This window comes from Pongo abelii, chromosome 19 (assembly GCF_028885655.2).
Source record: "Pongo abelii isolate AG06213 chromosome 19, NHGRI_mPonAbe1-v2.0_pri, whole genome shotgun sequence".
Classification (NCBI taxonomy): Eukaryota; Metazoa; Chordata; class Mammalia; order Primates; family Hominidae; genus Pongo; species Pongo abelii.
In genome coordinates, this window is record NC_072004.2 from 52,417,501 (window position 1) to 52,432,360 (window position 14,860).

The 14,860-nt window shown below is 51.8% G+C and overlaps 2 protein-coding genes across 2 annotated transcripts in view; both read right to left on the bottom strand.

Annotated features, from left to right (window-relative positions):
* AATF (apoptosis antagonizing transcription factor) overlaps positions 1 to 3,484 on the bottom strand; it is a 115,962-nt gene extending 112,478 nt beyond the window's left edge. Inside the window, exons 1-2 of the mRNA XM_002827307.6 lie at positions 3,123 to 3,484; positions 1,936 to 2,127 (exon numbers count right to left, since the gene is read on the bottom strand). Of these exons, the coding sequence (XP_002827353.3) occupies positions 1,936 to 2,127; positions 3,123 to 3,213 (283 nt within the window). The 5' untranslated portion in view covers positions 3,214 to 3,484. The remainder of the gene's footprint in view (positions 1 to 1,935; positions 2,128 to 3,122) is intronic.
* A 4,218-nt stretch (positions 3,485 to 7,702) lies between these two features.
* Positions 7,703 to 14,131, bottom strand: LHX1 (LIM homeobox 1). Its single transcript, XM_002827306.5, has 5 exons — positions 13,950 to 14,131; positions 11,828 to 12,054; positions 11,454 to 11,731; positions 9,951 to 10,116; positions 7,703 to 9,564 (listed from the first exon to the last, which is right to left on the bottom strand). The coding sequence occupies exons 1-5, from the start codon at positions 14,117 to 14,119 to the stop codon at positions 9,185 to 9,187; spliced, it is 1,221 nt and encodes a 406-aa protein (XP_002827352.4). The 5' UTR covers positions 14,120 to 14,131; the 3' UTR covers positions 7,703 to 9,184.
* Positions 14,132 to 14,860: the final 729 nt, after the last annotated feature.

Here is a 14,860-nt window from a genome sequence, read left to right on the forward strand (position 1 = left end):
GAGTTCATGGTCTGGTGGGAGTGGTAGATATGCATGCCAATAATTATATTACAACATCATTAGTACACAGTGTATGGAGATGGAACCACCTAACTCTCCTGGAAAGGTGGGGGATGGTATCATGTGGAGAAAGAGATATAATTTTACTTATGAAGCATAAGGCAACAGCTCATAGACAAGAAGGGAAAACGCACTGGAGTGCAGGATGCACAAGGAAGTGATGGTAGATGAGAATAATCAGGAAGGGTCTCGTCTTTCATGAGGACGCTGAACTTGATCCTATAGTAGACAGAGTGCTAGTTAAGGCTCTTTGTTTGACTTATGCTTAGAGTATCATCTGATATTTAGAGGTTTTTACAGTTTATCCAATCTGTTCCATGGTAGAACATAAAAGCCCCATGTGTTTCAAGTATGATTCTAAGATAGACGGACCAGTTTCCAAAAACTTTCTTCAATAAAATAAAGATTTTAGGAAAGCATGACAGGTCTTCAGCACTTCTTTAAAGAGGTATATATAAACTTAAGACACAAAGCTGCCAAAAATATAAATACAAAAACTAAGTGCCAAAACAGTAAACAGAAATTATTATTTAAATTCTTTGAATGTATGCCATTTCTCAGATTAAGAAACATTCATAGAGTTTACTAGAGTGTACATCTTGGAGACAGACAGCCTTCATTTGAATTATGTTTCTTCCACTTACTAACTATATTACCTTGAGCAAACTTATGTAACCAATTTGCCCCTCAATTTCCTTATCTGTAAAATGGGGCTAAGTAGTAATAACTTCCTGGGCAATTGGGAGGATTAAATTAGGTGACACATGTAGTGATAATGGTGATAATTTTTTATAAAAATCTGTCTAATTCCAGGTAGTTTTATAATTTTTTTTTTTTTTTTGAGGACTTACTGTGTCCCAGGCTCTTAGAACTTAAATTATAGAGTTAAACTCAGTGCCTGACGCATGGTAAGAACTCAATAAATATTATCATATTTGTCTCATGATTGGTCCCTTTATCAGTCTCTAGGCAAAGAATATGAAATGAGCTTATCAGGAGCTCCCAGAACTACATCAAGGACTAAATCATAGATATCATAACCTAAATGATAGTTCCTTTTATATTATCTGTGGATTCTCAACATGACACCCCTGACCTTTCTAAAGGAAAACAAATGACATTCTCCCAGTAATCACCATATCTAGCCCCTTCTTCCACTATGAGAAATTTATAATTCTTTAAAACTATAAGCGCACAGACTCCTAACTCTTTTGCTGGGAAGAGAAGGATTATGTGATTTTTTAGAATGGCAAAAAATGAGTTTCACAAATAACTAGTATCACACAGTGCTTCAATGCAAGTCCTGGAAAACCAAAGGTCAGGGGTCACAATTCAAGGGTAACATGCTCATCTGAGACAATGATTTTTCAGCTCATAACCCTCTCCAGTAGCCAAAATGCACTGCCTTCTCTGTCACTCCATTGTAGGGTGAGCCATTAGTCCGAACATAAGGAGTATAGCAACTTAATCACTCTGGGCTTTAGATTCCTTATGAAGTGAAATGAAGTAACCTCTAAGACCCTTTCTAATACCAAATCAATGGTCTCTCCTAAGATAACAGATGGGGTGCCTGACCAACATGGACAAACCCCGTCTCTACTAAAAATACAAAATTAGCCGGGCGTGGTGGTGCATGCCTGTAATCCCAGCTACTCGAGAGGCTGAGGCAGGAGCCTCGCTTGAACTCCAGAGGTGGAGGTTGCGGTGAGCCGAGATGGCGCCATTGCACTCCAGCCTGAGCAACAAGAGCGAAACTCTGTCTCAAAAAAAAAGATCTGCAGACTACTCTTGCAGAGATCATGGGGGGTGACCGGAGGATTTTAATCCTAAAAAAATTAGGGAAGAGAAGAGTTCCATTCAAAAATGTCTACTCACCAGACGATCCTGGCAGAGTCTGCTCCCAATGGTCTTCATTCCACGCTTTTCTAGAGGTGGTTTTGCCGCAATACCTTTTGTCTGTGTCCAAGAGGGAGGCTGATGCCAGTTTTCTAATGCTACCCACTGCTAGGAAATCACCTTCCCCATCTTCCCCTTCATCAAACCTGTCAATCACCCTGGCAGCAGTGGCTGTTGGGGGAGAGGGAAAAGTAAACAGAATCCCCAGGTTAGCAGAAACTTTAACGGGAACCCCGGTCGACCTATTTATCTCATACTTGAACGACCTTTACGAAATCCCCACCAACTTCCAGGAATAGGAAATTCATTCTCTCCCAAAGTAGAACACTGTCTTATTGCTGTTTCTAAACAGAAAGTTGACTCCCGGCATCTACTAGTGGGATCTATTTCTATGACTTGGATCCTATCAAACTAGTTGAATTCCTCTTCAATGTGTGACAGTCGCTCCAATATCTTAAATCAGTCATCACGTTCTCCCCTCACTCTGTCCCATTCTTTGGGGAGTTTTCTTTGCTTATTCTGGCTAAACAGCCCCGGGTTTCTTCAACTGATCTTCCTAAGATACGGTTCAGCACTCGCATTTATCCCTCCTTATTATCCCTTTCTCACACTTCTGACTCAAGTCTAAAGCAGGATTACTCCCAGCTAGACTCTGAACATCAGCTTACAGAACAGGAGTCTCAGTCGTCAGCCACTGAACAAGTGTCTTGAGACTTCAAGAGGCTTAAATAGCATCAGAAAATCCTTCCATCAGTCTCCAACTTAGTTTTTAAGGGCAACCTGAGTTAAAAACATAAGACTTTCTTCTCCCCCTTTCTAACGCAATACCAGAAAGGGCATCCTCAAAGCTAACTTCCAACTTGCTAGCAGACTCTGGCTCCCTCCAACAGGCCTGGAGCAAGTAAACCTGAAGACCAGCTCCTCTCGGCCTGAGCCCTCGATCTGTTCCGCCCATCCGGCCGAGCACTAAGTTTCGAGTGCGTGTGAAAAGAAGCCGAAGCCCTCCTCCCGAGCCCGGGACCACCCTCGCGGGAGGCGACGTTCCTCCGCGCCAAGCGAAGGAGCGCAGGCCCGGCGGCCTTGCGCACGCCCCTCCCACGTCGCCCCCGGGCCCCACAGGGCCTGGCCCACCGCTCCGCACGTGGCCTGCCCCAGTCCGGCCTCACCTTCCTCGGGGTCCGCTTCAGGGTCCGCCTCGCTTGGTCGCGGGTTCAACAACTGTTCCAGTTGCAGTGCCAGGGGCTGCGGCCCCGCCATCGTCACCAGCTCCCGGTCCACTCCTCTTCGCGCACGTAAATGTGCAGCCCAACCCCCGGCCCCGAAGCTCCCTGCCTGCCGGGTCTTCTCGCCTTGATCCGATTCCCCGACTCCGCCAGAGACCGCGCGGAGGCTACCTCACAGCTCTGGACGGGCAACTTCCGGGAGGCGCGCGGGAGGGGGCGGGGCCTGTGCGTCACTGCGGGCGTTGCTAGGATGAAGGCGGAAGCGCGGAAGGTTGAAGGGATTGGAGCCGCGCGGGCGCGTGTGCGCGGGCGCGGGCGCGGGCGCGGGAGGGGGCGGTGCGGAAGCGCGCCAAGGCACGTGACCGCTTCTGTCGCTGAGATGGGATTGCGATGCGCGCGGCCAATGTCCCCTTGTACAAAATATGCCTCGAGATTTGTGCGAGATTCGCTTAGAAATAAAGCATAGCGTACCCGTGGCCCACGGTGGCTGATTTGGGAAGGAGGCGGGAGTAAAGCTTAAGCTGCTCGAATCGCGGGTGCGCACTCGGGCACACAGAGACTGGGACCCAGAACAGGTTTGGCATTTCGCAATTTAGAGTAGTCTGAGGCCGGGCACACGCCTCCCGCCCTTCAGCGGCCAGGATTTGGGAATCCTGTGTCAGGGATATGCACGTGTGTGTGGCGGACTGCTGGCGTCTTTCTTAATGGGAATACTTAGGAATCGCTGTGGCTAAAGATAGTTTCTGCGGCGTCTCTAAGTATCCTTGCCTGAGCAAGGAAAAGGGGGTGGGGTGTGGATTACTCCACTGCATACCCCTCGGTATTGATTATTTGCTGTTCAGAGATGAGGGCATGCTCAGACACTTTAAGCAGGTGCACAAATGCAGAAAAATACAGGTCTACCGTTAGAAGGGCAGACTCAAAATATAAAGACTTAATAGTATAAATGTAATTGCACCCGGCACACGGAAAGATACAATCGCTTTACATCCACTTTCCTTCATCAAGCATTCTCTGACTGCCCACTATGTGGCAGGCACTGCTAGATAAGATACAAGATAAGTAAGTTGGATTCTCTCCCCACGGTGATCAGCCTAGGAGGGTAGACAAACATGTAACAGAAACTGCAATAAGGGATGATAAGTGTGACTACAAAGTGGTCTATTCTTATGGTATCTGTTGGAGGTTGCCTGTAGAGACCTAGACCCCTCTAAACAGAATCTGCCTCAAAAGGATCCAGAAAAGAGGTGTTAGTGGTGCACTGTGGCAGTGCCCCTTGGGTACAGCCCGGGCCAGTTGGATCCCACAGCTGAACAACTGGGGAACCCTCAGCTCTCTACTGTCTCCCATGGAAACCAAGGGAAGAGAGGATCTCTGACTTTCACAATCTTCACATGTCCTCAGGGTCAAGAGCAATAAGAGGACACCACTTTAGTGGAGCCTGTTCCATGTCCCTGTAAAGTGGCTCTTGAAGAGTGAAGACAACCAGGGCTGCAGAGGGGAAGGAGAACCTGTCTGAGGGCAAACCCCCTCAGACATAGAAGGAAAAGAATGCCAGGCTAGGCAGGGGACTCAGGAGAAGAAAACTGCTTTTTACCATCCATAAGAGAGCTTAGCCTAAGTGAACAGTTTTTGGTTTATCCTCTATAATTGCAGTCTTGTGCCTGCATCGGGGCCTCCCAAGCAAAAGTGTGTTCCTTGGTCCTTGACAAGGTGCCATGGGGCTTCAAAGGACAAAAATGTTTCTCTCACCCCACATTTAAGAAACTACCTCCTGCAGTCCTATTCCCTTGCTATGTTGGGTACTTACAATGCTTAGAAACCTGGCCTTTGAGGTAAAGAGAAGGAAGAAAAGAGAAAGGAAGGTGAGTCAGTGCAGAGACCACCTCTAAGCTGTCATGCAAACAGGACACTGCTGGCCAATTTGGGGGCTGTGCTGGGCAAACACTCAGCAGAAAATGCCATAGACCTGTTTACTTACTCTCCCTTCTCTGTCCTGGTCCCTACTGACTTGGGAAGCCATTTTAGCAAGGAATCAAGACCGTTCTACTGTCACACACATCCCAGGGCCCCCCAAAATGTTTGCCTGACCTTATACTGAAGGTAGAAAGGGGACTCCAGGAGTGGAGGGAAGAGGAAGTAATTCTAGGAATTAAGATGCAACTGCGAGTAGTTGAGGCAAGGGACAAGGGAGCAAACTCTCAAATACTCCCTCTGGAGGCCTCTCCCTACCTGCATTCCAGTGTCTTGAGATGGTGGGGGAAGGGCTTATTGATGGGGTAGGGATGGAGATGGAGAGTGGACTGTGGCGAGGAGTTTCAACCTCTGACTGCTGTAGAGATGAGAGCAGATGAGAGGAACAGGGAGAGGAGAATAAGGGTGAGGAGTTCCCTAACAGGATGGCCTTCTCCAGAGAAGGCGGAGGGGCACCCAGTCCACAATCCCTCTCCCTGCCCTCCAAGGGCTGCAAAGTGGCAGGCGATTAGGCACAGCAGAGGATGGGCAAGGGGTGACACTTTCCAATTGTCCCAAACAACTGTCTACTCACTTGACAAGGAGTTTCAAGAGTTTAGGAAAACCAAGTTCCCACTTGCCTCTACTTAGATGCTGTCCACCCTCAGGTCCCAGCCCTGGCAATGCCTATCCTGGCTCTCCACAGGTAATACTTCCCCAAGTGCCTCACCCAGAGCAGCTCACCAGCGGCAGCCAGCCCAGAGAAGTTGGGTGGGTGAGCTTCAGCTCCCTCGCCAGAGCAGATGGTGGCTCCCTGCTGCTGGAACCCTGAAGGCAGGTGGCGAGAGGCACAGAGGTGGTGGCTTTAAGATGGCCACGGGGAGAAACCAGGCTGCCCTCTCAGGCGAGAGGGGACCGTAGTGGCGCTTCCCTCCTGCTGCGCCTCCCGCGGGAGCTCCGCCTAGGGATGGTGCCGCGCGTCCCCGCACCTCGGGGCCAGAGCACTGATGGGAAGGAGAACAGGCCCTGACATTTCCAGGCCTCCTCCTTGGGGCCTTCGGCTCCAAATTTGACTGCTGAGCGTTGCCACCTGTTCGGGTTTTCGCCAGGATTCTGAATCCGGCGCCGAGGGAAGAGACTGTGGCCACAGCCACGGAGTTAGAAGAATCGAATCCACATCGTGCCCAACCCGAAAACGCTTCTTATCAAATACCCCGATTCCACAATAAAGCTGCTAAATAATTCAGCAGCCTTGATAGGAAAATGCAGCTTCCCAATGAGCGCAGTTCATTTAAATGAATGTCTTTAAAGGGGGCTAGGGAGTAGAGGCTATAATGAATAAGTTAGCTAGGATTTAATGTGTATAAATGCTAAAAAGGTAAAAACAAGCCGATCCAGTGATTGCATATAAAGCAAATAAAGAAATGTGCTGCATGCAGAGGCTGGGAGTTTCAAAAGTCTCCTCTGTATTTCCTACATTTTTATTTCTGAAAGAACACTGCCAGATTCCTCCCAGATAGCCTCCTCCCCCATTAGATAAGCCATCATATGGATGCAGTGAAATATTGCTTATTTTAAAGCCTTCTCTGCAGGGAAGATAAACTTGGCTGTGTCTTAACAAAATTTGAAAACAGCACTGGAAATTATATACCATTTAATGTCAAACCTTTGACTTTTTAAATAAGGAAATAAATAATCCAGAGTGAAATCTAGGTGATATGGAAAAGAAATCCCGGAACTCTAATAGCATCTGATACTGAAACACACACATCCACAAGAATATTTCATAGTAGATAAAATATTCAAATTTCTTCCAAGTCTAATGAAGGACTGGAAAGAATCGAGCTACTTTTAGAACATTTTCAGTTGAAATTTGATTTCGATATTAGTTATTTTTGTTCATCTTTCAGAGAAACTTAATATGTATCTTGTGCCAGGCAAAATAGTTTTCCTTCTGGGGAACTTCGAAGGTAACAAATACTATAAAACAACAATTTCATATCAGTTCTGTGAAAGGGATTAAAGTATTTCATTTCTAGCTGTACTATACATTCATTTTACATTATCTTTCAAACCACCAAATTAGAAAGCCTTTACATTATCTTTCAAACTACCGAATTAGAAAGCCGGATTATCTATAGGAAATGAATTGAAACTGAAAAGGACCACCTCTAACTATGTATTACAAGTATCTGATACTCACAAGCCCAGTTTTGCACGTGCAGGGAGAGTGAAAGAGGGAATGCCTTGAATCTTATGCCTAATCGCAGACCCGGACCACTCATTTTTTAGCCATGATTTGATTTCTATTTCAAATTCTATATTAACTTATCAGCAAACATCTCTTCAACGGTATCAGTTAAATCCACAGGATATAAATCTGTAGCTAATAACAGCAGGAAGCCACAGAGAAAAGCTTGGCTGGCATTAGCAAAAGGTTTCAGCCACAGCCAAGGCAAAAACAGATATATCACCCCAATCCTGCCTCTCTTTTCCACCTGGCTTCTGAGGACCCATTCAGCTCCCCATCAGGGCTCCCCTTTGAAAACATCAAATAACACACCAATTATCTAAACATCAGATTTTCTATTTTTATTAAAAACTCACAAATTTATTCAACATGTTTTCTTTCATACAGTGAATGGTCTAATATGCACTGGAGGTCACACAAGCTTAGGTTTATTAGAACAATAAAAGACATATGAGAAATTTAATATATAAAGAAAAAGTAGCAGCTGTTGACTGCATATTTGACCATAAAATTTAAATATTTTGGACTTTTATTTTAAAGACACAAAAATAAAACCTGTGTGGGTCTATATAAGTCATATTAACAATTCCATGAATGTTCAACAGGACAAAAAATTAGCAAAGATGTTTTTTTTTTAAACCTTGTAACACTTTTTTTTTTTTTTTAACACTTTCTCAGGTTGCTGGTGCCAGGCACCTTTACAGTATTTGTGCTATAATTATTCTATTTGGCAACTGTCGAATAGCATGTGTTCTCTTTGCCTCGTGTAAACAACACCTTTTTACATACTAGCACAGTGAGCCGAAAGCCCTGCAAATCTGTCAGAACATCTACAGGAAAAGAAAAGGAAAAATTTTGGTTGATTGCTCAAAACATTTTGTTTTCGAACAAGAGGTTTCAAAACAGGATATATTAGTAAAACACTGAACTCCTGAATTTAACATTATACGTAAACAGTTGACTGTTTTTAGTTCAATAGTCTTTTTTTTTTTTTTTAACTTTTTGTGTGTGAAGGTAGAATACTTTTCTTGTACAGCTGATGTTCAAGTCATTTTACTGAGCGGTCTGGCTGGAGACCATCCTACCGAGTGTGTCCGTGTACGTGTGTATGTGTGTATGTGTAGTTTTGCGAAGGTAGAAGAGTTGATATGGAGGGCTTTACATTTAGAATTTTGCAATTTTGGCAAAAACAAAAACCAAAAATCCAGATAGACAAAAAATATATATATAGTCCCACCTGATGCACGGCAGGTCGGCGTTTCTGAAGCTATAAGAGTTTGTTGTCGCTGTTGTTGAACTCTGAGACAACACTAATAAGGGATATCCCAGAGCTAGAACCCTCCTGGCTGGCCCGGGAGCGCCCTGGGCCGCTTCGCTTCCTTCACCCGGCTGTGCTCACGGCCTCCCTCCCCACGGCTCCCGGCATCGCCAATGGCTGTGCGCACCCGCGGCTGCCCTGGACGTCTTTTCGCCGCCCGCCTGCAAGGCGCACACGCCCGCGGGGTCTGTCTACGGATCCGGGTCCAGGTGGGAGTTGGGGAGAGGTCTGCGTTTCCTTTGGGGAGCCCCAGTTCTGCACGTCGACAGCCAGTGCGCGGATCCCAGTCCCACCTCGAGGCCGATTTGGATCCTATTTCGTGTCCCCCTTTTCCATCCGGTCTCCCCAGAAGGAGAATGGTTCTCGAGGCTGGAGGAAGGGGGTGGGGACTTGCTTTTTATGTTTTTTTTCTTTTTTCTATTTTTCTTAAATAAAGGTTCATTTCTGTACAACCACGAACTCCGCAGACCGTGCGAGACCCCGCTACCACACGGCCGCCTCGTTCATTTCGGGGGGGTGGGACAGGTGGTTTCCATAGCTCGCCCCACCGTTGACCGACAGCGACGAGAAGGGCGGGCTGGGCCCGAAGACCTCGGCCGACATGGAGTGCAGAGGCCCGGGCAGGCTGGGCTCGGGGCTGGGCGAGTCCCCGGATGGGTGCGCCAGGATGTCGGTGAACCGCTGCGCCTCGCTCGACGGGTGGTGGCCCGGCAGCGGGTGCTCCAGGCCACCCAGGGGCGTCCCGGACGGCCCAGATGACGGCACGAAGGGTAGGTCCACTGGCGTCTGGGCCTGCGAGGACGGGGGGCCTTGCGGGAAGAAGTCGTAGTTGCCCCCAGGCCCGTAGTACTCGCTCTGGTAATCTGCGGAGCGGCGGGGAGGGAGCAGGACGTCAGGGCCCGGCCAGGGGCCGGCGGGACCGAAAGGGAGGGAAGACGCGACCTCGGCGGGCTGAGGAAGGCCACGCGGGGAACTCGCGGATCGCGGGGAGCCCTTGAGGGCCTGGGTGCAGGGAGGAGGCTGGGCGCAAGCCCGGGAGCTGCCCCTTACCAGCCACCCCGGTCATTCAGGGCCGTGAATTGGGCCCTCGGTCTCGCCGCCTCCCCTTGATTTACTCCCAGCCTTCTCCCTACTCGCCCCAACTCTCCAGTGGCTTACAGAGAGCGAGGCGTGCCCCCCCGCGCTGCCACCCGCTTCCAACGAAGCCCGCCCCGACCTGGCCGTGCCCAGCCATTCGGCGCGCACCCACCTCCGTAGAAGGAGAAGGGGCCGTTGGGGATGAGCTCGCCCGGCTCCAGGCGGTCCACCAGCGGCCGCATCCGGCGCGGACTGCGGAAGAAGGCGTGGCGTCGGGCGCCCAGCGCGCTCAGCTGCTTCATCCTCCGCTCCTTGGAGCGCCGGTTCTGGAACCAGACCTGCAGCATATGGCGGCGGGGTGAGGCCACCCAGACTCTACCCCCGACCCCGGGGTGCTCCGGGCCTAGCCAGCACCCCTCCACCGCCCGGCTAGCCGACTCCGCGCGCGCGCGCGCGCGTGTGTGTGTGTGTGTAGGGTAGTGGTGACGGTGCGATCTCTGACTAGGACCACTCAGCGCGGACCCTGAGCCAATGGTGAGCAGGAATCCCACAGGAGGACCTGGACAGGCCGCCCTGTCTGGAGGGGGACAGTTGTGGTATAGCTGGGGTTTTTCTAACAGTCACACTATCACAGTTACAGCTTCTCTGGGGCTGTACACACATAGAGACTACGCCTCTCCAAAATAATGTCAGACACACACCGCGTTTCCATTTCACGGTCTCTTGCAGCAACCCTCCCCCCAACCATGACAGAGACACAGAAACAGCCTGTGATACCAAAACCTACAATCTCCTACACCCATGCACAATCTCACAGTGCCAAACATACTTATCCACAGCTTCTTGCCAATAGTGACACAGACACACGACTTCTCATTCATGCACACGGGTTCTCACAGTCTCCTGTAGGCCTCAGGGCCTTCCGTGTTGAACACGTGTGCACATGCACAGCCAGCCTCCCAGGCAGGTACATCCACCCACTCCCAGGCGGGTACATCCACCCACACCCACGCAGGGCATCCAGGACCGGTGAACCGGACACCTAGCACTGAGCCAGAGACTGCCCCTGGCCTGGAACTTCAGCAGTCTCACCTCCTTTCCGCCCACAGGCCCAGCTGCCTCCAGGTAGCCTCCCATCCCCATTTCACTCCAACCCGCTGGAAGCAGAGCTGACTCCCGCCGGAACCACCTCTCTTTGGAGGGGAAGTCCCTGATCTGGCGCTTGTCTAATTGGAGCAAGCGATCACAAAGTTGGAGTTGCAGACTTAGGAAGAGTTCACTTTGTGCAGAAGGCAGAGAGACTGATTGACTCTGGGGGACACAGACTTCTCTGACCCTTCCGAACCCGAGGTGGGGGTGGGGTATGTGCAGAAAGAGGGCTCCCCACTCTCTCCAGAGTGTTCAACAGTTATCCTCCTCCAGCCTCTGGCTGAACTCCCGTCCCTCCCCCTCCACTGCCACGATCACCTCTGTTGGGCTGGGAAGAGGACTTTCTAGATGCTCGAAGGCATCAGGCATTTCATAGGTCCCGCAGGCTCGGGATGTGTCTAGGCACCCCACCTCCGGACTCAATCTCTCACTTCTCTCTGGATTCAGGGCTCTCCCGGGCTCGGCCTGGGTGCCCAAAGTGGCAGTGTGGGCCTCTGTGGGATGGAGAGGCGCGCCGGGGCCTGACCTGAATGACGCGCATGTTGAGGCCAGTCTCCTGCGCCAGCTGCTCGCGGATGTGGCGGGTGGGCTTGGGTGTAGCAGCGAAGGCGGCCTTCAGCGTCTCCAGCTGCTTGGCTTTGATCGTGGTGCGCGGTCCCCGCCGCTTGGCGCCCAGGTTCTGGTCGTCATTCTCGTTGCTACCCCCTTCCTTGTCCGACACGTTGGCGCTCTCCGAGTCCTTGGCATCGTCCTGCGACGGGTCTTGGGAATCCGGAGACAAACTGGGGTCACTGCCCGTGGTGGCTGAGAAGAGGGAAGGGACAGATGAGCCGGGGCCTTGGCGAGCCTTCCTCCCCCAGGACCTGCTTGCACCTAGCCAGCCAGGAATTGGGGCCTCACCCGAGTGAAGGCTGTTCTCTTTGGCAACACTGCTGTTACTTAGGTAATCCTCTTTGCAGACGAACTTATTCTCATCGATGATGTAGAGTTCCTCGCCAGTGGAGAGCTGCTTGTTACACATCATGCAGGTGAAGCAGTTCAGGTGAAACACTTTGCTCCGCGCTCTCCGCACCAGGTCGCTAGGGGAGATGCCCTGCGCGCAGCCTGCGCATTTGGTACCGAAACACCTGCGGGGGGTGGGGGTGGGGGGCGGGGGCGGGGATGGGTCAGCCAGGGGCAAGGGGAGACAGGCGGGGAGAAAGATGACAGCGAGAGAGGGGGAAGATGTAAAAAGTGGAGGAAGTAGGAGAGGAGGAATGGAGCACAGAAAGAAGGGAAGAGAGAGATAAAGAGAGGCAGAATTCCGGTTAAGCAGGTGAGAAGGCAGCAGGAGAGAGAGCGCGGCACCAGGGAAGTGTCAGGGAGGAGATACACGCGGTTAGAGCCAGGGGCCCAAGCTATCCCCCAAGCCCCAGCCTCACTCCCAGCGTTATCCCAAAGGAAAGATGCATCGTCTAAAGAAGGTGGCAAGGCAGTGACCTGTGTGGGCGGGTGGAACAGGGGCATTTATTTTCCGATTAGATTCAGAAAAGTCGAATTATAATTAGAACTCTATATAAACGTGCGCGGAGCGCCGCTTTTCTCTCCTTCAACGCAAAAGGACCCGCACATAGGCGTGGGGTTGGCGAGGTCTAGTCCCGCTGTTGGTAAACAAACATAGCCGCGGAGAGCCCCCCGTAGCCTTAGCGGGGCCGCCTCCACGCTCTTGCCTAAAGCGGGGCAGGTTGGCAAAAGCGGGAGCTGCGGGAGCTGGCTCTGGGCGCTCTGCCGCGGGTTGTGGAAGCCAGGCTCAGGGACCCACTGGCAGCGGGTACGAGTACGGCTTGCCACCCTCCCGCTATGATCCAGTCCTTGAGGAAAACCGGGCAGCCCGCGGAGGCTCAGAGGCTCAGCCTGCGCGTTCTCCCGAAATACCAGAGAGCACGGAGCTTTGCTTCATGGTTCCACGCAACCCAACCCCAGGCACGAGTCCTGGAGCGGCATTGGGGACAGCGCGTCTTGGCCCTCTGAGTGGCTTTGAATCCCTCTTCCTCCTGCTCCCTGGTTTGAACTATGACCACAAACTCAGAAAAGCAGAGACCAAGTCAGCCGAGTAAATTGCGAGATTTCACATCCGTAGGGTGGAATTGCAATTCGCATTTGTGCCCGTTCTTCTCTGCTGACTTCTGTGTTTGTGTGGATGGAGCGGCGAAATTGTGAGTGTACGATAATATAATTAAAATGCTAAACGGATAAGGGGGGTAGGGAGAAGTCTCTCCACCAGCAAGCTAGAGGTCTTGGCTTTCCCCCAGGTTTCAGCAAAGAGGTTGCTGGCTGTGGCTGGCAGTTTCCTAGGAGGACTACTGAGCGGAGCCCGTGGGAGTCGGAGTCGCCTGGGGCTGAAGCCGAACCACCAGACAACTTCGGCAGCCAGGGAAGCAGGAAAAAGCTCCGGGCACTTCGCAGGCTACAGTGCAGCAGTTTGCCCAGGTCTGCACTCGGAGGCATGTCCGGGTTTGGGGAAGACCCCCGGGCGTGCAGGATCGGCCTTAAGGCCGAGTTCTTTCCAGACACTCTACGCAAAAGGCTCGGAGCTTCCCGCCAAGACCGCTCGGGGTCGGAAAAGGTAGTGGCTGGGAGGGAGCCTGGGCTGTGCCTGGAGGGCAAACAACCCCGAAGGCCTGGAGAATGCAGTTGCTGCAGAGCTTGGCTCCGGGAAAGACAGCAGTCTGGGCTACAACGCCCGAGGCTGCCCTGTCTCTTCCAAGCTTGAAAGGGCTTCTGGGCTGAGTCAGGCTCAGATCCTTTCTTCCCAGGCACATGCAGCCAAACCCAGACCCATAGTTTCCAGGATGCAAGCAGGGCCGCGTCCCGGGCTCCCAGCGCGCCAGCTGGCGGAGAGGCGGGCGCCCGCGGGACTTGGCTGCCCTCTCTAGAAGCAGTTCCTAACTGGGCAGCGAGGCCACGCTAACCTCTGATCCGAAGCTGGCCGAGAAGGGCCCGCGGGGAGGGAGCGGCAGAGGCGTGGGAGGAAAGTACTCACCGGAAGAAGTCGTTCTTGCAGTAGAGTTTGCCTTCCCTGGAGAAGCACTTCTCGGTCAGGTTGCATTTACATTCACAGCACTGGACGCACTTGACGTGCCAGGCCCTGTCCAGCACGTTCAAGAGAAAGCGGTCCAGGATGGGCCTTTTGCAGCCGGCACAGTGAACCATGGTCTTTGGTTTGGTCTGATGAGGCCCAGAGAGAGAGGGGCAAAGTAGAGCCCAGGGGATGACTCCTGAAGACAACCGGCACGAGCTCCCCAGTCTCTCCAAAAAGAGGACACACACTTGGCCGTGCAAGCCAAAACTCGCACCAGGAAATCAAAGTAGGGTGGAGGAAACGAGGCTGATTGGGGCCTGGGGGCGTCTCAGTGAAGTGTGCAGCCGGGGAGTCCCGGGGCCCCGGGCTGGAGCGGCGCCGCCTGAGCTCCTGGGGCGAGGAAAAGAAGTCTCAGGCGGGAGAGAATGCGACTCTTCTGCTCAGAGCCCGCGGAGGAGTGAAGGTCAGTGAGAACGGCGGCGGGAACGGAAATAAATAAATAAAAACGGAGAAGAAGAAGAAGACGACGACTCGCCGAGCTCGAGTTGCGAGGAAAGCGCCGCTGAGTTCTCCGGGGCTTGAGGTAGAGCTGTCAGAAGTCAAAGTGCATCTGCTTTTGTCGGTGTATGAGGGCGAGTGTGTGCGTGCCAGGCTGCCCACCACTGGGACTTCCCCCCTCTTTTTAAAAAAAGGGAAGGAAAGAACAAAAGGAGCAGAGAAGCTTTGGATCCTAAACTGCCAGCATCGCGCTGCGGGTCTGGACGCGCCGAGCGCCGGCGCTGGGCCTGGGGGAGGAGACGAGGGCCGACCGCGGGAGAAGGGAAAGAGGGGAGGGTAGGAGGAAGATCTTGGTGTTGATTGCTGTTGTTGCT

Coding starts and splice junctions, on each gene's coding strand:
- LHX1 (XM_002827306.5), bottom strand. CDS start 14,119: ATGGTTCACTGTGCCGGCTGCAAAAGGCCCATCCTGGACCGCTTTCTC. Junction 11,732..11,827: donor AGAGAACAGCCTTCACTCGG/GTGAGGCCCCAA, acceptor CCCTCTTCTCAG/CCACCACGGGCAGTGACCCC. Junction 9,565..9,950: donor CCCCTTCTCCTTCTACGGAG/GTGGGTGCGCGC, acceptor GCCGCTCCGCAG/ATTACCAGAGCGAGTACTAC.